The 27,511-nt window shown below is 31.8% G+C and overlaps 1 protein-coding gene across 5 annotated transcripts in view; it reads right to left on the bottom strand.

The window, feature by feature from the left end:
* Window positions 1-27,511, bottom strand: part of Fife (regulating synaptic membrane exocytosis protein fife) — a 99,944-nt gene that overhangs the window by 16,127 nt on the left and 56,306 nt on the right. For 4 of the 5 annotated variants that reach the window (XM_085188678.1, XM_085188681.1, XM_085188682.1 and 1 more), the window contains 2 exons: window positions 22,607-22,794; window positions 1,532-1,640 (listed from right to left, as the gene is read on the bottom strand). In XM_085188678.1, coding sequence (XP_085044804.1) covers window positions 1,532-1,640; window positions 22,607-22,642 — 145 coding nt within the window. In that variant the 5' untranslated portion in view covers window positions 22,643-22,794. Of the gene's footprint in view, window positions 1-1,531; window positions 1,641-22,606; window positions 22,795-22,939; window positions 23,020-27,511 lie in introns of those variants that run through there. The other variant, XM_085188679.1, reaches the window with a different exon arrangement.

Genomic DNA, 27,511 nt, shown 5'->3' with positions numbered 1-27,511 from the left:
AAAATAAATATATTTTTTGTTATTTGAAAAGATTCTTTTTACTTTTATTATATCTGCTTTTTTAAATAACATTTTTTTAATTGATTTCTATATATTTTTGGGAACAGGTTTTAGGGGATCGTCGATAGAAAACTTGCCCAACATTTCAGCAATGGCTGGCAGTTTCATCCTATATATTTACCATACTAAGGCTTTCTAGGGCACTCCTCCCAAAATAGTTTTGTGGATTATAAGATGAGGGATGGAAGGAAAATAAAGAATTATTAGATGTGATGGATGATAGAGATCTGGATGTTATTTATGTGACTGAGACCAAGCGATAGAGCAATGATACGACTAATTTATTGGGTAGCCAGGTCACTTTCTGAGCCGATGAACCAGAGTGCAGGTGAGGGTGCCACGGAGGGTGTAGCCTTCTCGATTGGTTAATGTAGTATAGGCCAGTATCCTCAGCTCCATCAGGCGAACTTGAGGAGTTTTGAGGGAGTGTTAAGGTTGTTCTAAGTTTTTAGTATTAGCGTATGCCAAATTAATAATATAAAAACTATAATCAAGCTTAGCTTCAATACCATGGCGTACTTAATTGATTACTGAAGTTTCATAATATCACTGTGTTAACAAAATATTTTGAGCAATTAATGTTAGATGCAATATGTTTCGACTTCATTTAAATTATTATCTTGCAAACTTGGTACCAACTGAAGGACTTGGAAACTTGCTCCACATCATAACTCGACACTTATAAATTGTAATTAAGCCAATGTTGTTATCCAACGTATGTACGGTACTTTGATTAATTAATATGAAGGATTATTGAGAATATCTAACTTTTGTATAATAACTATTAGCTAATCAGATAAAAAGTGTGGTAAAAAAAAAAAAAAATATAAAATGGTAAGTTATGAACGTTTTTAGTATTCTGGCGTACCATGTAAGTGCAAAAAATCTATATACATATACCTTTTTACTAATATTATAAAGCTGAAGAGTTTGTTTGGTAGAAGGCATTAATCTTAGGAACTACTGCTTCGAATTAAATTCTTTTCGGGTGGAATGATTGAGAGAGGTAACTATTAACGTGATGTTATATAACATGTTACGAGGTAACCTAATGTCATAATTAGTTTTGGCACTAAGATATTTCTATTTCGCCACGTGGGTGAAATTGCTGTTAAAAGCTAATAACGATACTAATTACTAGTCTAGCCATTATTTATTAACATATATGTATAAATATTTTGATTTCCTCGAGTGGGAATTAAAACGCAAGGCCTCCTGAATTCGTCGGAAAGTGAGGAAAGAAGTGTCTGAACATTTCTATTCACCGCTTTCCATCCATCCATTGAACAACATTTAAACTTCCAGGCTTAGGAAGCTAAAAAAATAACATACGCCTATATTAATAAAGAAGTATTCTTCTTCAGACGTATTTCTGATTATAAAAAATAAAAATATTTATTAAATAAAATATTAAATAAGACTATAAATAAAATGTTACTATACAAATTTGATATATTTACTCGGCGATTACCTTTATCCTGCGCCGTGAGTAGCGACGACGACAGAGTTTGACGCAGCTTACCAAATGTCCCAGGTGTTTCTATTTGCCCTGGCATTGTCGTCTCCTCCGTTGCCACCATCTATAAGAAATAGAAAGAAAAATTAGTTCCATATAATTTATCTATAGGCATATAATGAAATTAAATATAATTTGTATTGTAAACAAATATAGAGAGAGAGTTGGCATGTGTCAATTCCAATTTTATAATCCAAACTATCATTAATTATTATTATGTTCCCCGGATTCTGGTATTCATCGTTATAATCATTTTGAAAAATTTGGCTATAATACGAAAACGGGTTTAAGCGGGCGAATTCGCGTTCAGATCAGTAGTTTTTATATAAGAGAAGAATATTCACCAAAATTAATTCTATTACATTTGAAACAAGAAAGATTACAATTCAAAAGAAAAATTACATAAATAATTCAAATGAATACAACAAGGAACTCAAGTCGTAACGTAAAAGGGAAGTATCTTAGGAAACTCATATCAAGAAACGAGATGATGCAGACCGATAAAAAGGCGTACAAAAATAACGACCCAGTAATATTATCGTAAATTTGATGGAGAGCAACAGATGGCGACCGGTGTTCAGGGAACACGGGAAAATATTGTCGTCTCTGAATTTTGTCGTGAGGTTTTTTTTATTGCCGTGACTTATCTTCGACTTCCGTTTATGGTATTGAACTTAACGCATTTTGGGATGTACTCGTACGTCGTATACATCATATTTTATTGTAACTTGTGTCTGTTTATTTGGTATCACAGATGGTATGTACTTTATTCTTTGTCTCCAGAATTCTGACAATTCAAACAGAAGAGCCTTATTGGAAAGGGAGCATAATACTAGGGTCCCAGGTTCCCTCTGAAGGATATAATAAGTTATTGACAAATTAAGGCTAAATTGTAACGTTAAATGTAACTGTCACATCAAGTTATTTTAATATAGATAGATAAAATTCTTTATTGCATACACAAACTATAAGTACAATAAAAAAAAAGAAAATCGATAGCTATAGTAATGTAACTAGCATGCAAGGGCGACCTTATAAAGCAATTAATTTCACAACTATTACCAAAAAAGATACTATATAGTTAAAGAAAAATATATAACATATTAAAAAAAAAAGAAATCTTAGCTCTGAAGAAATTCTACAATATTCAGTTTCAGTATAATTTCAAGAGAAAGAAAAAGATTATACAACGCCCCAGGACGGAGGTTGTAAAACGAACGCGTGGTAATGGAGATGAATGTAGGAAGGCTTTAACATCGAGTCAATCGTTATAGTCCCGGAAACCGGAGGGGGGAGGCCGAACACGAAACGGTCGTTTAGGTACTTTTACAACGCCAGAGGTGAGACTCGTTTGATAGCGGCATAAACTAGCGGCCAGTGACGTTACCGGGAACTTTTAATAGGAGTCGTGAGTTTCAAATGGTACGAAAGCAACGATTGCTACCTTTAAAAGGGTCTCCCATGTTCAATGTCTAAATTATTTTTTTGTGAAGCGAGTAAGGTATAATCTTAACGAGTTTATTATGTTTTTTTTAACAGAAATATATCATAATCTCGTAGTTTTTTTTGCTGTAGTCTCATCATGTAAATTAGTTTTTATTTTATGATGTTGCAATATTAAAAAACGTTTACGTTTTTTCAGAGTTAACCCTACTGTTAAGATATTTCGTACTTCACTTAATTTAACAAAGGGGAACTAAAAATAATTTAAATCATTCCCCCGATTGAGTATCGCAAGCAAATCCATTGCATTTACTGTCAGACGCTGTATCATTGCCAGGTAACTTCCTTGATATTCTATAGTTTTCTATATTTTTCTGTAATATAATTAATTATGACCCCTGAATAATATTTTAGTATATAAATGCCGTATGTTTATACATCATCATTATATGTAGTTATGGCGCGAATTGTCACAGGACTATCTCCATTTTAGTATTATTAAATTTTATGGGAAACTAGCAACGTCCGTGTCTCCGGCGCCTGAGGTTAAGTTGATAACGAAGTTTACAGTTGCAATCATATTACCGTTCTATGATGCAATGGATCTCGGCGAACTATGAATAAATTAATTTTTAACAAAAACAAAAACCGACTTCTAACAACGAACTAAAAAGTGAAAAATAATTATATAAAGATTTTATAATTTTGAAGTCGGTGCCAAGTAAAACAAACAGGCTTAGTAATTAGATATTGTAGTAAAGGTGTTGTAGCATTAGTTTGACACCGACTTCAAAATTATAAAATCTTTATATAATTATTTTTCACTTTTTAGTTCGTTGTTAGAAGTCGGTTTTTGTTTTTGTTAAAAATTAATTTATTTTACGATTTTTAGTGATGGGTAGATCTTAAAATGATGCTTCTTGAACGAGTGGTGATGGTGGTGGTAGTGGTTGTCAACGAGTGGTTGTGATTTTTCTATGTAAAACTTCATTTAATTAGCTATTATTTTTGTGCAAAGTTACATTTTGGTATATTGACAAGAACAAACATAAAAAATATTCGGGTGAATTCGGAATCTCCCTTTTTTGAAGTTGGTTGAAAATGAGAACATCCTCTTTTTTGAGATTGGTTGAAAAGAAATGCAACGATCAGGAATCTCACTTCTGACATCAATTTAAAAAGTTTTTGCTTGTAACTATTACAGTATAATTAATTTTTGACCAAAAAAAACAAACTTTCTCAATTTTCTCCGGATTCCATAATCGAAACCTCACCAAACTTTCACCAAATTATCCTTGAAGTGTATCCTTTCAAATAAAAAAAGAATCATCAAAATCGGTTGGCGCGACATTGAGTTATTCGGCTATTAGTCGCGCACATGCCTAATGCAAATTTAAGACTTATGTGATTTTCTCATGGATACCATTGTCAGACATGGACCAAAAAAAAATGGGACCATTCGGGAAGCTATACCTTTCAAATAAAAAAAAAAATATCAAAATCGGTCCACCCAGTTAAAAGTTATGAGGTAACAAACATAAAAAAAAAAAATAAAAAAAATAAAAAAATAAAAAATACAGTCGAATTGATAACCTCCTTTTCTTACAGAAGTCGATTAAAAATAGAATTTTCCAGCTTTGTTGAAATTATTAAATTATGAAATCTTTGTCCTTTTTTTAAGTGACTTAAAAATATGTATCTATATAATATTTTACGGGATATTGAGAATTGAAAGAAAGAAAGAAAGATAGAACCCTGTGTCAAGAGACTTGGCTATACACTTTTCGCCCGTATTCGAAACACCGTGTGTTGGTCTGCAGACCACAGAACTTAACACCGCGCTTTCTTTCTTTACTAGAAATGAAAATAAATTTATCCCTCAGCGCGCAATATCGCACACTATGATCTTAAATCTCATTGCCCTTTGTGCTTATTAATAAACTAGCGACCCCGGCTTCACATACCTGAACAATAGGATTATTGATTTACTTAATATTATTTAAGTGTATTTCCGAAAAATAGCTTAGTTATTCTATTATAGTAAGACAGATAAATCCTGAGATATCCCGCGTAAATTTCAGGATTAACAATAGCCAATATTTTTCAGAATTTTATGTATTTTTCGGAGAAATTTTCATAAAATCGGTTCAGCAGATTAGCCAAAATAAGACACAAATCGATAGAAAAAATTTAAAAATATTATTTTGTCTATAATCGTTATGTAAATACCTATAAAACACAGTTATGTCAAAATCACAGACAGATACTCGAATTTTATTTATACGTATAGATGACACAATAAAAATAAATGATTTATTGAAATAATGAATAATTTATTGAAATGAATAAACATTTCAATAAATTATATTTACTATCGACATTTTCAATTTGTTGTTGTAATCAAATCCAAATGATTTTAGATAAAGTAGGTCATGAGCAATCGGTGATCATGACCCAGGGGCGAAGTGAGGCGAGGGCGGCGGAGCAAGGTGAGGGCACGGCTGTCCCTGGATGACCCACTTGTTGCCTTCTATTTACGTTACACTTCCTAATTATTAATAACACTTGTAGTCTTCATAAGTGATAGTGCCCATACAGGTTTATGATTTGCAGCCGCTCTTGGAGCGATCAATAAATTGACGCACACACCCTACAGGTTGCAACGTGTTTAAAGCTTGAAATCTTCGGTACATAAAGTTTACTGTCATCGATTTTTGTTATTTTTAGTCACGCTAGTGACACAGTATATGAACATTTAGTCTGAAATATGTACCTGCCAATACAAATAGAAGTGAGCCTGAAATATTCTTTTATACATATTGGAACCTAACATTTAGATATTTAAGCTTAAATATTAGACATATTTATTATTAATATAAATTATATTAATAAAATGAAAAATTTACAATTTATAAAAAAATATTCGATTCAAATTAATTTAACCTAAATTTGCTTTTATAAAAAGTACTACCATCAGTGGCTACTAAATAAGATGCGAATTGATGTCACTCGGAAGAATATATTGAGGTCAAACAATAAAATAAAAAAGATTACACCTAATTAGGTGAAACTTTGTAAAAAAAACCATCACTTGTATTTTAATAGCTAGAACAAAGCATTTCCTAATAAAGAATTTTTATATTATAATACATACACTACCACAGACATTTCTTATTAACTAGTTTATCTATTTCACTAACAATAAACAAACAGACAGCAGCCCATTAAAAACTAATCAATGTTATACATATATCACGTACAATCTCCATTAAATTGTTATATAGACAGACATATTTTGGGACGAACATATCATTACAATGGGATCCCACAGCTATAAGTGAAGTTCAAATGCCTTCTGTTCGACGGCAGTGGGCGGAGGACAACAAAGGAATGTAATTACGCGTCACCGGCATACACGGTATTGCTCTTTTTTTCCTTTATTTTTACTGTTTCAGTATATTATGTTTTACGTGAAATTGGATAGGAATTAATAGTGAAAAAATGTTGTTTAGAACGAATAGTTCGTAATAGATTGTATGATATTTTTTGAAATAGGTTGGTAGATTTGTACCTACATATTTACTTACTTCTTAATAAAAATCGTTAGCTCGGGGTTATATTTATATTTACTTTTAGTAGTCCAGTGCATAGTATTTTCGTTGGCTTTATTAAACCCAAAAAATTGAGAGTGAAGCTATTTTTTACTAGAATCTTATTAGGTAATGAGTGTTTATGAAAAATTCTCTATTATCGCTGAAAATTTTATCGAATAACTTACATCGGATATAATACTGTATTTAAATTTTAAAACAAGAAGTAAAATAAGATGTATCTTATTTTACGAAGCAAATGTATATACTTATTTACATACTTCTAATTACTTTCGAGCTTGCTCAATTTCTGGAACTCTTTAAATAAAAGAAATAAAAAGTTCGAAACTTTTTGCATAAACTCTGTAAGGATTCTCTACAAAATATAACAATTTGCATAAAATGGTACAGAACTTTATACTTACGGAATTTTTTATGCAATGTATTCGACAGGAAAACAATGAGACCGCAAGTTCATAGCAAACAAAGAGCGGAAAAACGAAGGAAAACTAATTTCAGTGATTTACTGTTTCGCGGGGTGTTTCATCTTGTGGAGTTACCCTTCCAAAATCACATTAAGGCAGTTCGGGCGGCCGCTCCCAACAGACGGATGAATCTAAATCTGGTGCGGGCCGCGTTTCTTCTCAAATCCACTTTAATCCTCCTTTCACGCCGTTATCCTCCATTGACAACTTTAATACGATTCAATATCTCAACCAACAAATACGAACGTGTTTTTATCTGGTGAGAATACGTTGTTAAAATGAAATTCTCATTCGAGGCAATGAAATATTTTAATTTGTCGCTTTGGTATTGAGGCAAAGTACGGTGTAGAGTTCTGCCCCTCACCACGCTATGCCCCCAGAGTTCAGCGGAGAGTGGGGAGAGGAGTGTTTTAAGACTAGGCTAAACGTTTAAAACGTGAAATGATAAAAAACTTAGTATATCTAAGCTTAAGCTGTTATAATTTGCCAACTTCTTCAATGAGAAAGTTTCTGTACATTTTACAGACAATACGGCATTGTAAATATTCCGATGAAAACCTTTAAACATTGTTCGTGAGTTAACAGCGCTCCGACAACAAAAGATGGCGTGACCGGTGGACATGTGTGCGATCGCTGTGCAATCAGGCTCGTGGTCTCCCTTTGTTTATGGTGTACGGGGTCGTAGAATACTGTCCTCGCTATTTGGACCTGGACCTAAATAAATGATTGAATATCTGAGCGATCTTTAGATATTTTATTATATATATGTTATAATGTTTATTTTTGACATTAGGATATAAGACGAGATACCTACGCTTTCTCAGATTTAGTAATTAACTATTAAACATATTCGTTACGTATTATGTAAAATATGTATTTTATATAATATTTCAAATAAAATTTCATTGAAATTATTCTTCAATTGTATATTGTTAACCGTAAAGGTTGACTAAAGTACTCAAAGAACTTAGTGGAACCCAATAAACTAATTTTGAAATAAAATTTTAGAGAACTGTAGGAGTAAATGAAGCAAAAAAAAACATCTATATTCTATATAAATATTATAAAGCTCAAGATTTCGTATTGTTGAACACGATTATATTAGGAACTATTGGTTTGTAAAAAAAAAAATATTAGATATGTTATTTCTATTTTACCACAAGGGCAAAGCCGTCAGCAAAAGCTAGTCACAATATGAAATGTTAGCTACAGGTAGGACTGTAAAAATATTGTAATTTTTCCATTGTTGCCCATCCAACATGGTATTAACTACATATTATTTCTACCAATTAAAACATTTAAGGTTCATCGGCGAAAGCCCGTATCGATTTTTAGCATCAGGATATTCAATATTCCCCCGAAAGGGATTTGAACCCATTAACTTTGCCAAAAATTGTAATAGAAAAAGAAACAAATAAGTATTATAACATACGAGTATCCTAAGAATCCTTGTAGACAGACACGTTTGTGGTATAAAATAAAAATGTTTATAGTTAGCTACACTAAAACAGAAAGTATATCCGTAGAGGCCCTAATTTCCGTGGACTAGGCTGGAAGTATAATTTCAACGGATACGTGTCCTTAGAACATCTTACATTCATCTTCTGATTTTAATCCATCACGTCGGGTGTTTAATGACGAGATATCTCTCGTTCGTACTATATCCGTTCATATTCACTGCTTTAGTTATAGGTACATGAGAACTAATTAATGTAACAAGCGCTCGTAATCTGTCTCTCTACTTCGAATTCAAAATAGTTAATTATTTTGTGTATTTTGTAAATTGGAATTTGAATTTTAGTTTACTTAAATAGTCGCGCGTAAGTGAAGATGTAAAATGGAAATTCACATTTAATGAAACCAGTTTTTATTCAGCTTACGCTAACTAGGGGTACCGCGTGAAGAAATAAGGCAGAGGCAACCTAGTGTTAAGATACTCCGTTCTCCATTCTCCATTGATTTTCGAGTTATTGTGTGTTGAGTGGTGGTTTACCACGCCGCGCTTTTGGATTAGTACCCGAGTGAAGAAATGAAAATATTAATAATTAACAACTCATTCCCCCGAGCGGGAATCGAACCCATAACTGTCACGTTAAAGTTACATGCCTGTGCCCCTACGCCACAGTAATTTAATTAAAGCAAATACTTAAAAGGTAATAAAAAATAGGAAACTAAATTAAAAATAGTTTACGAGTATAAAGTGCACTACCTTAAAAATGAAGGTTCACTATATTATTTACTTTAACCGACGTTTCACCGTTTTTACCTATATAGAGCGTAAATAACGAAGGAAGTACAGAAACGAATAAGAACCAATTACGACGGAGACCGCTGAGAAGTTTGTTTTCATTTTTAAAACGGAAAACAGATAATTTTATGTAAGAAAAGAAATTTATGTTGTGCGAATATATAATAGAAATATGAAAAAAATATAGTCGAATTTATAACCTCTTTTTTTACAGAAGACGATTAAAAAAAAGTGATTTGGTTAGGTTCCATAAGTTATCAAATAGAAAAAATAATTAAAAAAAGTATATAAGTGTAAGTGTGTTATAAGTGTATAAGTGTATCTGACTATATTTAAAAAATATTTTTTATATATAGTCAGATACTTAATTACTTAATTAATTAAAATATCTTTATAAAACTAGTTAAGTAAGTATATTGAATATTAGTTCCGTAAAATTAGTTGTTAAAATAGTTCGCACTGAGATGAAATTCGGTGGAGAGTTGTAGAGTTGGGTTACATCATTTCTAATAAAATACCAAAAGCTATCATCGACCCCCATATACCTATGCTTAAAGTCATTCAAGGTCAAAGGTTAAGGTTTTCAGTCTTTTTAGATTTTTAGAAAAGAAAATGAAAACGTCTTAAACTTTGACAAAACATTTGGTTGAATAATGTGGTTAAAAATCTTAAAAAATTGGCACTTTCTTAATATTTTTCGCTATGAACAAATATACATGCGAATTTTTATAAAATGAGATATTTAAATAGTTTAATTTTATAGAAATAATGTAAATACTAGTTACTTCTTCCCGACTGCTAAAGCAGGGTTATTGTTTTATTAAAATACTAGCGACCCCCTTGCGGCTTCGCCCGCTTTTACTACTGGATTATTCATATAATGTATGTTTGCAAAGCACTTAAGATAATGTGAAAATTAATTAAACTCTAATGCAACCCGCATTTTCGTAGTTTCAATAAGGATTTTTCAATTGTTTTACACAGCAAGCAATAGTTTTTTTTTTCGAGCTTGTGATTAATGCTGAAGAGGGTATTCTGTCCCTGATGAAAAGCAAGCACTACGTGGCTGCCTGTGAGGAAAATTAAATAGAATGCATTGGCCGGGAATGGAACCCGGGCCGCCCGCGTGGCAGGCGAGCATTCTACTACTGAACCAGCGATGACTGCTCATGACGCGCTTGTATAAGCAAAACGTCGCGGGGCGCGTTTCGCAGCAAGGATGTTTTGATATTATAACAACTTCTAAAGTACTTATTAAAATGAAAAACAGTAAAAGACAGTTTTGATATACATTAAATGGCCAACGGCACTAATATACTTATTTATATGCTGAGAGTAAGGGATAAGTAAAACTTGAGTCGGCACAGCTGATGAGTCAACGGCGTGATGTGTCAACAATTAAATGCGTTTTTCTCTAAAACTATTCGCAATTTCGAAATAGTGTAAAAAGCAAATTTTATCTTCGTTTAACGTAGAAAATTAATAAAGTATTTTAAAAGATAAAGATTAATACCATTATGGAAAAATATCCCCCCCCATTAAAAAATATATTGAAATTACTATTTTTAGACAGAAATATGATCACTACACGTTATCCTTAAAAGATAAAAATATGCTGTCGCGGACTTTTTTGTAGATCTTATTAAGAGGAACAATACTCCAGTACATTATTTTCATATAGTACTTACCATTAAAGCAGCGCATGCGCGAACGTGTCTCAATGGGTAGGACTTTAGACACATTTATCGTATTTATGTTAATTTACATAAGAATGTACAAATAATAAACTATATATAAACCTTCCCTGCAAAATACTCGACCTAATGGTGAAAACCGCATAAAAATCCGTTGGGTGGTTTAGAAGAAGAAGAGTTAGAAAGTTCAGACAGACACGAAAAGCGACTTTGTTTTATAAGATATAGGATAGGATAAGCGGTACAACAAAAGTACTGTACAAAAGCGACAAACGCTTATTACAAATTTAATAATTGCTTTGTAGTGTCGTCAAGTATCCACGTGCAAAATGTCTGCTGTTTACAGAAAAGATAAATTTTAATACGTAAATTTTTCATGTTAGAAACTTTAAACCTTTTTAATTAATTTGTAGATTTTTTTCAGCTTTACTCTGTATGCCGCAGATAGCAGGAAAAGCCAAGGGAACCTAGTGTTAAGACACTCTCCGAATTTTCGAGGCTCTACGCCTCGCTAGCCTTTTGTTGAAAATTTTAATAAATAACAATTCACTCCCCCAAGTGGGAATTAAACCGATAAACGTCGCATTAAAGTCACACGCTTTTGCCCCTGCGTCACGACGGCCTCTAGTAGATTTGAATTATTAATTAAAAATGTAGAGTATCTACGTCGCTTTTACACATGTACTACAAATGTTTTCAAATACTTGTTAAGCAGTGGTTTGTTTATTTATTAAATACTAGTATCAATGGATGCTTTTATTTATCTAATCTAAATGTTTTGAGCACAAATTTAATTCAATGACAGACATTTCAGTAATATTTTTCTTAAATATACTCTTATATTTTTTTAAAATCTGTTATTTGCACGCTGTATCCCGCACGTTGCAGGGTAGGCAGAGAGAATCTGGGAACCTAGTTTTATGAGACTCCGCTCCCATTAACACAATTCCGTTCGCCCCTTTTAAACATTATTATTTCATTTCTTCCAGTAGGAATGGAAAAAACAACCTTTCCATGTTTTTTTTCCAGGCACAGCTTGTACGAAATTTAAACTATACGAGTATATAGTTAGAGAAATAGTTTCCACTAGAAATAAAGTTTTAATAATGCACAGAATGTAATAGATTAGCCACAAAGCTTAGATTACTATACTCGTAGCAACAAAGTGTATTGCCAGCGGTTTACTTTGCGTCTGAGAGCGTTATACGACTGCTTTTAAACACGCTCGAACGATACCTTGCAATTTAAATATGCTTTATTTATTCATGCCGGGAAAATAAAATCAAAAGGTTAAAATCAAATTTATCTCGTTATAAAATTGGTGAAAACATAAATCTTCAATAAGCGACCTGAATATACAAAAATCGATATCATTACATATGTATCGATATTATATCGATATTGCGAATGTATTGCTGTCTTTTTTATTGCTGTTTCACGAGCGATATAAATTACGATTGGTTAAAGTATTCATTCACATTTAAAACACTAAAGTTCACTTTCGAGAGTTATAACGTGAAATATTACTTTTGAACATTTCTATTAATTCAAGCAATCTTTTCATAACTGGTGCTTAAAATTAATTTAATGGATGGGAGCCCGCTTCGCTGGCTTTTATTATTATTATTGGCGTTATTGCTAGTATCATTATTATTATTATTGTTAATACAATGATTAATTAATGATTTATTGTTTTAAAACAAAATATTTGATTTCATATATCATTGTTCATATAATACACTCATATAATTCGTGCACGTGTGAAAGAAACTTGCCTAAAGCGACATTAAAATATATATATACCTATATATGTTCAATACTATAGGTATAAAAAACAAACAAAATAAAAAAATAAACAAATTATGTTTTTATGATTTTTTTTTTTTTAATGATTTTTCATTCAGCTTCACGCTATTTCTGAGTAGGCAGAGGGAGTCTATTGTTAAGACACTCCGCTCCCCACTTTTTGTGTATAAATACAAAATAATACACGAGGCATTGTGTGTTGAGTGGCGGAACTTAACGCCGCGCTAAAAGTAGAAATATATTAAACATTTTCTTTCCTCGAGTTATAATCGAGCCCGCAACCTGTGGCATTTACAGTTCGCCCGCCTGCGCCACGACTGGCCTCAATGGCAAATTTATTTCTGAGGGAAAATTATAAATTATTACGTAACATTTAACCAAAACAGGTGAAGTATTCTTTGTTTTTTAATTTAATTACATTTAACATGAAAATGGTACACAAAGCATAGCATAGATAATGAGCTAAACTTTTATTTTAAACAGTGTATATTTAAATGATATAACAATTATGAATAGTTTTATCTTCTGGAGCATGGGAGATTAGGCAAAGAGAACAAAATTTATCAAAGAATTCAACGAATGTCATGAATGTTTCAAAGAATATATTTTAAATAATAAACATTTTTCATATTTCTTATTTTTCCATAAAATAAAACTAGAATGACAACAAATACAAAACAGTTTTAGTACTTCAGTTCGTTTACACACTGTAAACTACAGTTTTAGTACTTCAATCGTTTAATACATTATAATTAAGCTTTTATATATAGACAGACAATCCCAGTAAGATAACAAAAGGTAAGGTGTTATAAGGTTTTATAAAAGCTCACTGAAATTCAGCTTTTGTGCAAATACCGTAATCCGCTCTCCAACCACTCGTCCGGGCTACCGGGCTACCGGAGCACTACGAGTAAATCAATGTGCCCGTGCCGACTCCGACGTGTAATCCTCTTTAACGATCACTATCAAATATTTAGGACAATAACGGAACTGACGGCTTAATACATATATTTATTTTTACGTAAAAGGGGAATAATATATTAAAAAATAATACTATTATTATAAATGTGAATATAACTTTGTCTGTTACGCTTTCACGTCAAAACTACTCAACAGATTATTATGAAACTTTGTACACATATTCTTAGGGGTATTAGAAAGGACATAGGCTATTTTTTTTTGTTTTTGTTTGACTCTCTATTATTAAATATTATAATACCCTTTGCAAAGTTGCCACTTTAATTAATTTAGGAGATAAACGAAAAAAATGAGCTAACAAATAGCATTAATATAGACCAGAATATACTTTTATTAATTAATTAAAATATTAGTGAATCAATTTTAAATTTTTAAATATAAATTATTATAAAAAAATACATTTAAAAATATAAAATAAAACCACTCTTCCGAGGGGACAAGGGTCCAAGCCATCGGTGGCTAGGGCTCCAGAGAGAGGAACCTCCGCACAATGCGCGCCGTCTCAAGTAACACTGCCTTGTGTATCCGGTTCTTGATCCAACAGCTAAGCGATAGCCTCTTATATATATTTATTAAGTTGTTTATAAGTGATATACTATATTCTTATATTAAAAAAACTTTACTTTGAATTATTTACTCTTATAGAAAAAATTAACAATTAAACGTACTCGGAAAAACTGCCCAAGCAATCTTAAAGCGAAAGCCTTTTATTTTTATACAGCAGCTATGCTTTTCAATTCACTTAAATATATCTTTTATTTTTCTACATGCTCAGTGGATTAGTATCCCACCGTAGTACACACTGACGTTGTTGGATCGATACCCATTCGTGCAAGTAATAATATATTTATTTTTGCAGTTTCACGCTTTATCCCACATTTAGTGGCTATATCTAGGGCTAGGCAGAGGGAGTAAGTGTAAAGCCCTCCGCTCTCCATTTTCGCGGCCGAATTCTGGATGCATTGTGTGTTGAGTGGCGGAACTGAACGTCGCCTATATTTATTATACGCCTTTTGTTTCATGTCAGTCTCTATTAATTTAATTAATAGAGACTGACATGAAACAAAAGAATAATAAAAAATAGAATATAGATTATTTTATTTAATGAAAAGAACCAATGTAAGAGGAATCTTAACAATATGTCTTAGAAATGTAAATGTTGTATCATTGTTATCCAGTTTTAAAAGATGAAACTCCTTCTATTCGAAAGTGAAAAGAGTTCAGCCTCGAAATTTGCCAAACAAGGGACCTATTTGTATTATAAATTTTGCTTTGTTTGTCGAAAGAACGGGAAATTGAATTTAAAGTTCCATTCCATTTTGCGGCGAAATTTTTCCTTTCATATTTTCTGCTTACATTACACTATAGAGTTTATAACGTAACCTCTTATTAATGCTTATAATGTCAAACGAAAAGTTATGTTTTAGTAAAACATTTTTCTAGTTAAAATAAAATAAATGAGGCCGTCTTGGCTCAGGGGCACAAAGATGTTTCTGTAACGCGACGGTAGTGGGTTCAATCAATCGGTTCAACACGAGGAAATTATTAATTATTATTTATTAATAAGATATTAATAATTGTTTCTCCTCTCTGGCACCAAGGCAAAAAGACCAGACGTTGAGTGGGGAACAGAGTGTCTTACCAATAGGTTCCCTCTGCCTACCCATCTGTATGCGGGTGCGTAAAGCTGATTTAATGAAAAAAATTAAAAAAAAATAATTTTACTATCTTAGCGGTTACCACTACCTTTATATGTTTTCATAAAAAAGGAAAAATTACACCATGAACTTTTGCCACTAAAAATATAATTTTAATGATTAGAAGAAAAATGAAGAATCACCACTGTTTGGTCTTTGTTTTTCGTTAAAAGTATAGACATTTCATTTACTTCTAGTTTTACCTATACTGATAACGTGGAAAGGGAAAATTTAATTTACTCGAAACTTCTCCAGTGGAAAATTCTGTTTGAATATGCACGCTTTGATAAACTGTACTTTTATGCAGCATGTTGCTCTAATAGAACCTTTTAAGTGGGTCGCCAGCGCCGACTACGGTCTTTCTGTGGACAAACGCCGCGCACCCACGTCCCGTCCAATTTCAAGTAAAACAGAAAAAAAGCCAATCTAACTATAGATTTATATAATTTGTTCGAGTTTCCACGTTCCGGTACTTAACTCGACGTACCACTGAAATTGGAAAACGTTTTCTGCCTTCATATTTATAACGATAAACGATTCTCCGAAGAATAAACAAGAGTTAAGGGTTCCATTGCTAAAAATAATATATTTGAATCTTCAATAGTATATTTTTAATATTATTTTGTAATGTACTATAATGTTATTTTAATATTATAAAATACTTTTAATTTTAAAATATATATATATATTTATTTATTTAATTTTTTGTTTTATTGTGTAATAATTATTACATTAATATCAATTTTGTTTTATAATTCAGCTCAAATAAGTAAAAAAAGTACTTTATCTAGCTATTAGTTAAAGTATTCTTATAATTAGTATATTATTGATATAGTAAATACATATAAATATATTCGACAGACGTATTTATTTCACCGCAAAATTTATCGGAGAACAATTGAAGTAAGTCAACCGAATTAATTTGTATTGTCTCTATTCATTGCGCACTCGCTACGCTACTTTACTACGCTACGAATAGATGCTACGTAAGTAGCTACGAGTGTGCTACGGCGATATCGTTCTCAGTAATGTAAAAACAACTTAATTTAAAGATAGAACTTTGAGAACTTTTTCAATTAAAAATTAAGTGTGTGGTTATAACGCAGATGTTATATTAAAATAAAATAAAATAGAAGGTATAATTTAAATTAAATATTGAATAATTTCAATACTAGAAATTATATTTTTTGAATGTACACAAAGATTGTCTACTATCAAATATTAAATATAAATATTATTAAATATACTTTACTTGATATTATTGGAGCAGCTCAGTTGGGATATGACTTCAAGCGATTGTTGTTAAGTCGAATAAAAATAATAATTTTTATGATTAGATAAAATATATTTTTGGGTCTTCCTCCTCAGAATGCAGAATTCTACGCGTGAAATTGACTTATAAAATCGGTCAAGCACGAGCTGGACACATCCGCCGAGGGTCCTGTAGTCCTGAGTGGTCCTGTCCAAAATTTTCGGTTTCTAAGTTCATACCATGGAATAAAGCTAGCTCTTCACGCTATGAGAATAATATCGCTTGCAAAAAGCGAGACTTAATGATAAAAAATGAACATTTTGTCATATATTATGACATAAAGACATTAGTCAATGTACGTACATCGTTATGACTGGCATTTCATTATTAAGGACAAGAGGATAATATTATATAGGCGGAGAAACGTAACAAGAAATATTATTCAGTAGTGATAAAGCGACGGCGTTACTCATTGAAGCGTTAATTCTTGCAGAGAAAGAGTATGCAATACTTATTAGATTCTCCTTTAATAACTTATATAATTATACAATATCTATTAGAGGCCAGTTGTGGCGCAGGGGCAAAAAGTGTGACTGTAAAGGCGACTGGTTGTGGGTTCGATCCTTAAGGAAATTAAACATTTATTTAAATGTATTCAAATTCAAATTCAAAATATTCTTTATTCAAATAAACTTATAATAAGCACTTTTGAATCGTCGAGTGAACATATGAACAAAAAGCTACCACCGGTTCGGAAGGCAGTTCTGCTGAGAAGAGCCGGCAAGAAACTCAACAGTTGCTTTTTTCAAAGTCAATGGTACAATCTATTACATTAGTTGGCAACTATCCTGCATTACATTCAATAGACATTAATTCCATACATGTTTGTCCTCTAAGTATTCTTGTCCTCTAAGTATGTTACGACACTCAACACGCAATTCGGCGAATAGGGAACGGAGTAACTTAACACTAGGTTCCCTCTGCCTACTCCATTGTGTGCGGGATATAGCGTGAAGCAGATTTTTTTATATTTTAAAATATCTATTTAATGTAAAATTGTTACATTACAGCAAAATGGGCAATCTACTTCCTATCGACCGATTGACCTAAAATTTGGTACACACCTTAAATTCTGGTGTCAATATAAACTATATATCTTTTTAGTTATATTGCAATTCCTAGACGGCTGTCATCACTTTAAGGGCTTTTGTTTTAAAATAGCTATTCTAAGCCTATTGACGTGAAATTGAAGTCTCACATTGCGGGTACACTAAGAGGATGGGAAGGAGGATTAGTTATTTTTTATACCCTGGCATATATCATAATAAGTGGTTTGGTGAGAAAAATATATAAAGGAACCTTGAAATTGGACAAAACAAAAATCAAGTTGGTCACTCGGCTAACATAAGGGAGGTTGGTAGCTTGTTGGAGTTTCACATGTGATCTCTAGTCAAGTCAAACCTCACATCCGATGACTTGGAATCGGAATGGAATGGATAAAAACACAATATGCCTCCAGAACTCGACGGAAAGTGGGGAAGGGTTCCTAACACTAGGTTCCCACTGCCTACCCTGCTATGTGCAGAATAAATCGTGTAGGAAAATAAGACGACAGGCCAAATTTTAAATATAAAGATATTTTTATTTGTTTAAATTCCAAGTTAATCAATCAAATCAATCAAAAAAGCTACGTTTTGCAGCTTATCGAGCATTTTTTAATTTCAGTGCACTGAAAGCAATCAATTAAGAATTTATAGTCTGAGTCATATAATATATATTATGTATATTTTTTTACTGTATAAAAAAAACGTAACAGTTAAAAGAATTAATTATGAATTAATTGATTATTATTAGCGCTTTCAATGAGAAATAAACAGATATTAAAATCAATATACCAAAATATTTATGCTCAATAAATTGGTATATAAATATTCAATTATAGAGCTGAACCAATAACTAATATTTGAAAATCAAATAATATGTTTGAATTATAAGCCGGGCCGTCCATATAAAAGTAGATTCCATTTTGTCATTCATTAGGTACTACGAATTGCGTGCTGTTCGTATGGAGTTTAAGCAAACATTGTATATTGATATTATAATATTATTCTACAATACTTCTACATTTAGTATGTATGAGCTAATCCGAAGACTACATATCTTCGGAATAGCGGAATCTCAACGTTTCCACTCGACGAAGCGTTAATTCATCGCAGGAAGTGTTAGTGCGCATTTTCACCGTCTACGAGTATATGCCTATAAGCGCGCATTAATAAATTTATTAAACAGAACAAGCTTACTATGTATATATGTCTTTAAGTATATGTATGAGCTTAACATACAACTGGCTTATCCTATTTAATAATATCTTTTATTTTCGTGGTTATTAACAATTTATCGTGCATATTTAGTATTAATAAAAATTATTGGAATCTCTCCTTGGAAAATCCGGACGTTTTGAAAACTCATGGATAGACCTAGTCCAAAAATGTATAAAACAATATACATATACCTACTCAGTTAATCTGGTTAAAGAGTTTTATTCTATTTAGTTTAATTGTATTTATAGGTTAGAATTAAACTTTAAACTGATATTATTACAAGAACTTTTCTGAATACTGTCACGATAATAATATTTCTAGTTAGCTTAACATTTCCTGTCACAGTGCCTAATGAGCCCTCATCATTTTCCTTCCATGAAATAGCGGTGCTAGTGGACGATAAATGCACATGCAATTAAATGGAATAAAAGCCAGCTTACGTATTAACTCATTCACTTCGCTGCCGTACAGTCAATTTTATTATATGCCATTCAGACTTTTCTTTTGTTTCATTTATTGTTGTATTTTGATGAATAATATTTTAGCAGTTACTAGCGGAATTAAAAACAAAGGAACTCTAAAATGCTTTTATAAAAAAAATGGTACAAAAGTAGCTGGTCTCAAAATTATCATATGTTTTTTATATACAGGTAGCTTCTAAAATAATAAAAGATAGGCTTGCAGCTAGAAACCCATTAGTTTTCTCTGATTATTAAAATGTGTTTTAACAGAAACGAACTTTTTCATCTTTATTAAAATAGTTTACCCTGACAGCATTTGTTGATATGATTTTAAAGTATTTTTCATATATATGAGATAGATTCACTTGTCAAATTTTAAAGTTGTAGGGAAAATGGTAACTATGACATGATATCATTGTTTAAGTGGCAAGAGGCAAGAGGTGTTGACACTAAAACAATAAATTTTTTATTTATTAACTTGAAAAACATCTAAAAAACCCATAAAATTATATTATTGAAATATTAAAAAATAATTATAATATATTAGATTATTAAAAATATATGAATAGAAAGCAAGTATTCGTGTTATATTTATATTCGTGCCCGTGACAACTGGCAAGTGACAACAGACAATAGGCGTTAATGTGATTCAAAATACATGTACTTACATGTATGTACTTATGTAAATTAAGCCCACTAAGTCGATGGTAATCGTAATCCTTCGTATTATATACAGAAGTGCACATGTTACAGCGATTACAGAAAAAGAAGATTATACAAAAATTTAATTATAAAAATTATAAAAGATATTACAAAAAAAGAAGAATTTCTTTTGCTCTAAAGATTTCACATAAGACATCTCAAATGTGCTACGACTGTAATATATTATAGCTTCATGCTGTATCCCGCAAATATCTGTGTTGACAGAGGGAACCCGAGAACCTAAAGTTTAGGCACTCCTTTCCTATTGAGACACGTTCCCCATTTTCTGCCGATTTGGAGATTCCGATCTCAATTATAAAGCTGTATTAGCGTACATAATTATATTACAGTTAACTAAGCTTACGAGTAGGTACATGCAGAATAATATATTCGAGATGAAACCCCAACAGTTATTCAGCAGGTTATGATTTAGTAAATCCTAGCGGCGAAATTTGAATAGAAGCCGAGATAGTTCAACAATACCCAATTATCAAATAATAGTGATACTTGGCCTTCATCCAACTACAAGCTCTCATTTCGACGTAATAATATTATTGAAAATGGTAAATCAGATAAAACTGTAACATTATACATAGTCTATAAAATTAAGATTAAACTTCTGATTATAAATAAAAATATTCACATTATATGTAATGTATTCTAAATATTAACTTTTTTTTTGTCTATTTTAGCTTCAGCACTGTATCTCGCACATAGCAGGGTAGGCAAAGGGAACCTAGTATTGAGACATGCCGTTCCCATTAAGATACTTCCGTTCCCTACTTTCACTTGAAATTGAAATCTGTTTCGTTTCGTTCTGTAGCTTTTAACATGATAAGCTTTTTAAATATAGGTATGACGTAATAGACTATTAACACGGCGTTGGGTTTCGTTTTAAAATCCAGTCTCGAATTCTAGTGAAAGTAGAAGTATGACATACTGCAAGGTCTTTAAGTCGGTAGGTTCTATATTATCAACCCTGCATAACCCAGAAACAGAAATCTATTTTAAAAAAATATATTAACAAAACTTAAATATCGTTAAAATAATTTAAAAAATTAAAAATTGCAATCTGTTTTAACAGCAAAGAAGATTACCACTATATCCGATACACGTTCAGATATTGAAAACATACAGTACTCTTTTATTTCCTTTATCGTCATGAAAAATCAACGATGCATAAACCGGCGCGAATCTTTCTCGGTAGAAGAGAAAACTGCTCTCTAATGAGACTCTTTTCATATTATTTTCTTATCGAAAGTGCTCTAGAAATGTTGGAGAGTTTTACTGGGTTTTTTTTATCAGGTTTATATTTAAATCTCGAGTTTTATACGATTGACTGTATTATTGTATTATAAAATATTATAATTAAGCTTCTTATGGAAATTATTCGTTTAGTATTAGTTATATATACTTTATTGACAAAATATTTACAATTTATTTCTATACACTGCATGTTTAATTAGTTTTTATTTGAAATCTTCACACAAGATGCTTTGAAAATGTGGCCGAAAGTGAGGAACGGAGTGTCTTAACACTATGATCCCTCTGCCTACCCTATAATATGCGGGATACAGCGTGAAGCGTGAAAAAAAGTAAATAAAATTTTACAAACTCATAATAATAATTATTAAAATAAGTAAGATGAACATAACGCCTTCGCTTTGTTCAATCTCAAAAGAACACCGCACGGAGGGCTTTGTCCGTCCTAAGTCGACGACAGAAAAGTAGGTCACGATTATTATGACATACACATCACTCATCAAAATTCATGCAGCATTCTTTACACGCTGCAATAAGCTTTCAACAGCTACTTTTCAAGATTTTTGTTCTTTTTGACATTTTTTTTGTATTTCAAATGAGAGGATTTTGAGAGAATGTGAAATATTCACTACTTTCCTTCATTATGTTTGTATAGTAAGGTTTTTTCTCCAAGTAAGAATAAATGCTAAAAATTCTCACTCAATGCTTGTATTAGAGAACGGTATATCAAATAGGTTTTTGAAGCTTAAAAAGCTTTGTAAGCATATATTTACATTAATTTAAATTGTCCAATATAATAATTATTATTTGTACTAAATTGCAATTAGACTAATGTATTTGCTTCGTAGCTTGAGTGGCTGTGGTTTCAAAATTATTTGTTAATCAATTTACATTCAAATAATATCAGTCGTATAACCGAAATGTTATTTAAACACGCCTATTAATCATTGAAAATGCTTCTTTAAATAATATACATACAAATCATATATATATATAATATACAATAAAAAAGTCAAATATAGTAAATTCTAAAATAATTCTAAAGCTAAAACAGTCTAATAATATTAATTAATATCTCTAAAATACTCACTTTTTTCATAAAAGACATAACATTTGTAGGCAGCATGGTGGCGGTTCTTTTTTCTCACTTCAAATCACATCATCAACTCAAAGGTAATATAAATATTCTTTCACTTCACTCAGTCGGGAATTAAGACGTTGACACTAATACACGACATTTCCTTACACTTTAGTTCACACTTCACAAATCGCGAAAATCTGAAACAAAGGAAATTAGGTTCAAATATTATATTTTCAACGTTTCAAAGTCAAATTAATATACGAAATATATTCTATTTCGAAAAATTGCTATATTATTAAAAAATGTATTAATTAATTACGTATTAAGGTATATAATTAGTACCTATTAAGGTAGATCTAGCTATATATAGAAGTAAGGGCGAGACTGATCAATTTGTCCCGGCCGCTCGGGCTGGGGAGCGGAGCGCGAATGAACAGAACTAGCGCATTCAACAGGTCTCCACTTTGTTACCGTATAATTTAGAATTGAATGATTTTAATATTCATTCAATTTTAATAATATATAAATATAATCGTTCTAGAAATTACTATCTAAATAAATAAGAATAATTCGAGTTCGATTTGTAACTTTATTATTTAGTTTTAAATATATTCTTTTTATTTTCAAGCGAGCCTCATGAATGTTTGTCCATGGTAATTGCTTAATTATATTGAACATTTTCAAATGAAAGTTTGTTAGAAATTGAATTATAAAACATTGGAAAAGTAAGAGGAGATGGAGGAGATTTTGTTAGGTATTAGTTTCCTTTTTTATTTTTTAGTCGGAAATTTCGTATTTTTAGGCCTTTTGGCAGAGTGGGATATGGTCTGACTATAAAGGTGATGGTTATGGGTACAATACCCAGGAGTATCGGGAAATAATACGACTATATTTAAATTATTGTAATTTCATCGCTCTTTCAAAAAGCGGTGAATTCCGCTACACAATCAATAATAGTTCGAATTAAGGCAGAGAGTACCTACATATATATAGATCGGCTATGCTATGGAAAACAGTATAAAATAGAGAAAATAATTTAATTTCAATATTTCAGGGCCAAGTAAGCGGAGCGATGAGTTCGACCACTCAGCACGCAATGCCTCCATTCGGCTGAGGGTAATCTTAACACTAGGGTTCCTGCTATGCGCGGGATAAAACGTGAAGATTAAAAAAATAAGCTTATAAAATTAACCATGTATTTAGATGTTATCATAGAATTATGTTGGTAACGTAAAAGTATTTTGCGAGTGTAGTAAATATTTGATATTTGTAATTATACCTCAATTTATTTTGAAAAAACCTAATATTTTAAAATTATTAATTTCCTCAATTTCACATATGTTTGTAATTTACTTTAAATTTGCATAGCTATAATTTTATTTAAGTGCAATGTCCATATGCATTTCTTTTTTTTATCTTTATACTGCTCCCTCTTTTTTTTGGGTAGATAGAATGGACCAAAATTACATCACTATATTCTCTATTTTTCTTTAATTGTAGAGACAATGCCCTCTTTCTACATAAATTGGTTAAACGGAAATATTGAAAATGTAAATCACAAATAGGCTATGATGGTCATATAGATTATGACAATATTACTACAAATTTATTTCTTTAATATATTTACTAAATAACAATAGATGTTGGTAAATGAAGGCATTGTTAATATTCATAAATATAAGGTAAATCCAACACTAATAAAGCCACGGACCCAGAAATAATGGCCTCCATGCCGCACATTCTAAGAAATTTCCTCAATTAAGACTTGAGGTGCTTTCATTGCAAATTCCACAAAACAATAGTTTGATATTTAAACATTGCTTAATGTTTTAAAACAAAATCTTAATTATAGTAAAATATTAACTAAAAATTCTATATATATACCTACGCATTGAATTGATATTTGTAATTCATATTTTATTATTATTTATTATTATATATAGTACGTAAATGTTCTTGCATATTTCCTTTTCAAAAGGATTTTTTCCAAATGAAATTGTAACTGAAAGCTTATGAAAACGATGGAGCTCGTTACTTATGCGGAACGTGTGTCTAAAGAAAGTCAACTGTGACAGATATATAAAATTGATAGACGAAGGGATAAGTGAGTGTTCCCATGACGACACTGCTTTTCCTTTTTGAAGCACAGAATAGTGCGAGTTAAAATAAACTTGCTATAAGTACCTATTCATTTGAAAAAGTAAATGGAAACTATATTTCTAATTTTTCGTTGTCTTACGTTCTACGAGTATATAATGGAATAAAAAGAAGTTACTCAAAATGCGAGAGTATCTCTAGCTAACACTATATATTTGTATTCTACATGCTCCTTTAACTTTTACAGATATCGCACAAATTCACCATCCTGTCAATATTAATGTAGGTATAATATATGTACCTATACTCCTCAGAATAATATTAGAAGGATACTACGACTATATTATTTTTTCTTATAATCAGCTACATACAAGAAATTCTTGAATCTTTGTGGGGTTTTTTACTTTTCTATAATTTCAGCGCTTTTTTATAATATGTTATTTACTTTTTTTATAAAAAAAAAATTAAAAAATCAGCTTTACGTTGTATCCCGCACACAGCAGGGTAGGCAGAGGGAACACTGTTAAGACACTCCGTTCCCCACTTTCTGCCGAATTCTGGAGGAATTGTTTGTTAAGTGGCAGAACTCAACGCCGCGCTTTGCCTCGACATCAGAGCGATGAAATGGAAATATAAACGTAAATAAATACTTCACTTCCTCGAGTAAAGTGATGAAAGATGAGTGAGTGAAGAGTAAAAAAAATTTTTTTAATTAATTTTTATGACCCTACTACAAAAAAAAGGTATGGAATGCATCAACGTTAGTCTAGTAAATATGCTTAGCTTGCTCACCCAAAAATTTGGAAAATAACGTTACAACTATTAATCTAATTCCAGAGACGGGAGGTTACCCTGAAGATGCTTAGTACGTTTTAAGTAAAGAAAAAAAAATCTATATTATATTTATTTTTTTAAATATTAAAGAATTTTACTAAATACTTTGTACTTAATATTAGAACAGTAGGATAGTCTCCAACGCGGTGGAGACTGTGGAGGTAGCTCCACACAAATGAATGAAACCCAACACCGCACTCTGTCACGGCCAGACCTCTGAAGGGATCTGTATTTCAATGGGAATATTCCGTTCGCATTTCACAATCACCACGTTGCAATTGGCAGTGTTAGTTAGTGTTGAAACAGCTCTGCGACAGCGTCTGTTTTTGAATTCTTACTCTTGTTTTGTCTTTTAAAAAGTAAAGGACTTGCGCCATTTTGTAAACTTGGCAAATTGAAGTCTTTGTACAAATCTACTACTACATATACTTACTTAGTTGCGGTAAACTTCCATAGGTGACCTTGATTTCACGAATATTATTTGCGAGTGTGTCAAATTAATTGACTTTTCCTTATATCTGCAGCTGCCATTTTATCGACAAACATAAGTATGTACATATTTTTCATGCATGATATAAGTATGTCAAAATAATATTTATTATAATCTTTACACACATATGCTTAGGCCGCCTGGGGTCTAATTTTATCACACTGAATACTAACAAGTAACACAAATACGCCAGTCGTGGCGCGGGGGCACAAAGTGTGACTGAAAAAAAGTCTAGAGTAAGTGCAGCGTAGAGTCCCGCCACTCAACACGCAATGCCTCCAGAGTTCGGCGGTAAGTGGGGAACGGAGTGTGTTAGCACTAGATTCCCTCTGCCTACTGATACAACGTGAATCTGATTTGATTTATTCATCTAATCTATTTTCAAAACAGACCTGCATACAAACGATTCATTTTCATTTCACTATAATTTAGCTGGTTACACGGTCAAAGCCTAGAAGCAAATTACGTAAACATTTTACCAGGACATTGAGCGCGATATTAAATAGCACGGGTAAGTCGATTACAAACGGCTATCTCGCGGGCTTGGCTGCTCTGCCAGTTCTGCGCGGGATTAGTGCGGGTAATTGGACCTGGAAGATTTAGTTAAAACATTAATACCCCTACAAGTCCTACCCTACAAGTGGCCTTTTTGTCACCCGTCTTCGTAATTTTTACATTATAGGAATTAAGTAGTTGAAATTACTTGAGTGAGGTTTTACTGAGTGTCGCCTATTTCTACTTATATAAAATTATTTTATTTCGGTCGAAATAGAACATAATATGGGATTGTATCTAAATTGTTTCACATTCAGTGGTACAGCCCGCGAGGCGTAAGCTAAGCTTTGTATTTGTGTGAGTGTGCACAGATAGTGTAGGTGTGACGACGGCATGAACTGCTCGCTTGGTTTAAGCCGGTTAATATCGTTTTTTGTCTACCGTTTGGTTTACCTATTCCTCTTGTACTGGTAGCTACGTGATAATTCCGATTTGGGCACCAGACTATTCTAGGGTGGACACTGCCTATCCGATAAAATAAGATAAAATTTTGATTACCACTTTATTTTGTTATATTTCCGTTAATAGAGACCAAAATACTCTCTCAAGTGATTAATGCATGTATAGTGGGATTCAAAACCACAACCTGTCACGATAGCAATCGCACGCGTATGCCCGAATGAAAAGAAACAAAAATAGCGAACGAAATTCAGATTAGTAAATAAATAATTGCGCAGTAGTTCAAGCGGACAAAGTCGAGAGCTTGTCGCTAGTGTATTCTTTAAGACAAAATTCTTTTTAAAGAAACCCAGTGTTCAGATTTCGTTCTCCATTTTAAGCTGAATTTTGAAGAGATTGTGTGTTAAGTGGCGGAACTCAACGCCGCGGTTTGCCTCGAAACCAAAGAGAAGAAATTAAAATATTAAATGTTTTGTTTCCTTAAGTGGAAAACGAACCAATGGAACAGTCACCCCGTACGCCACGACTGACCTCAAGTT

This window comes from Heliconius melpomene, chromosome 7, assembly GCF_056956725.1.
Source record: "Heliconius melpomene rosina isolate 202511_hmr_F chromosome 7, ASM5695672v1, whole genome shotgun sequence".
NCBI classification, from domain to species: Eukaryota; Metazoa; Arthropoda; class Insecta; order Lepidoptera; family Nymphalidae; genus Heliconius; species Heliconius melpomene.
This window is presented reverse-complemented; position numbering and strand designations above follow the sequence as displayed.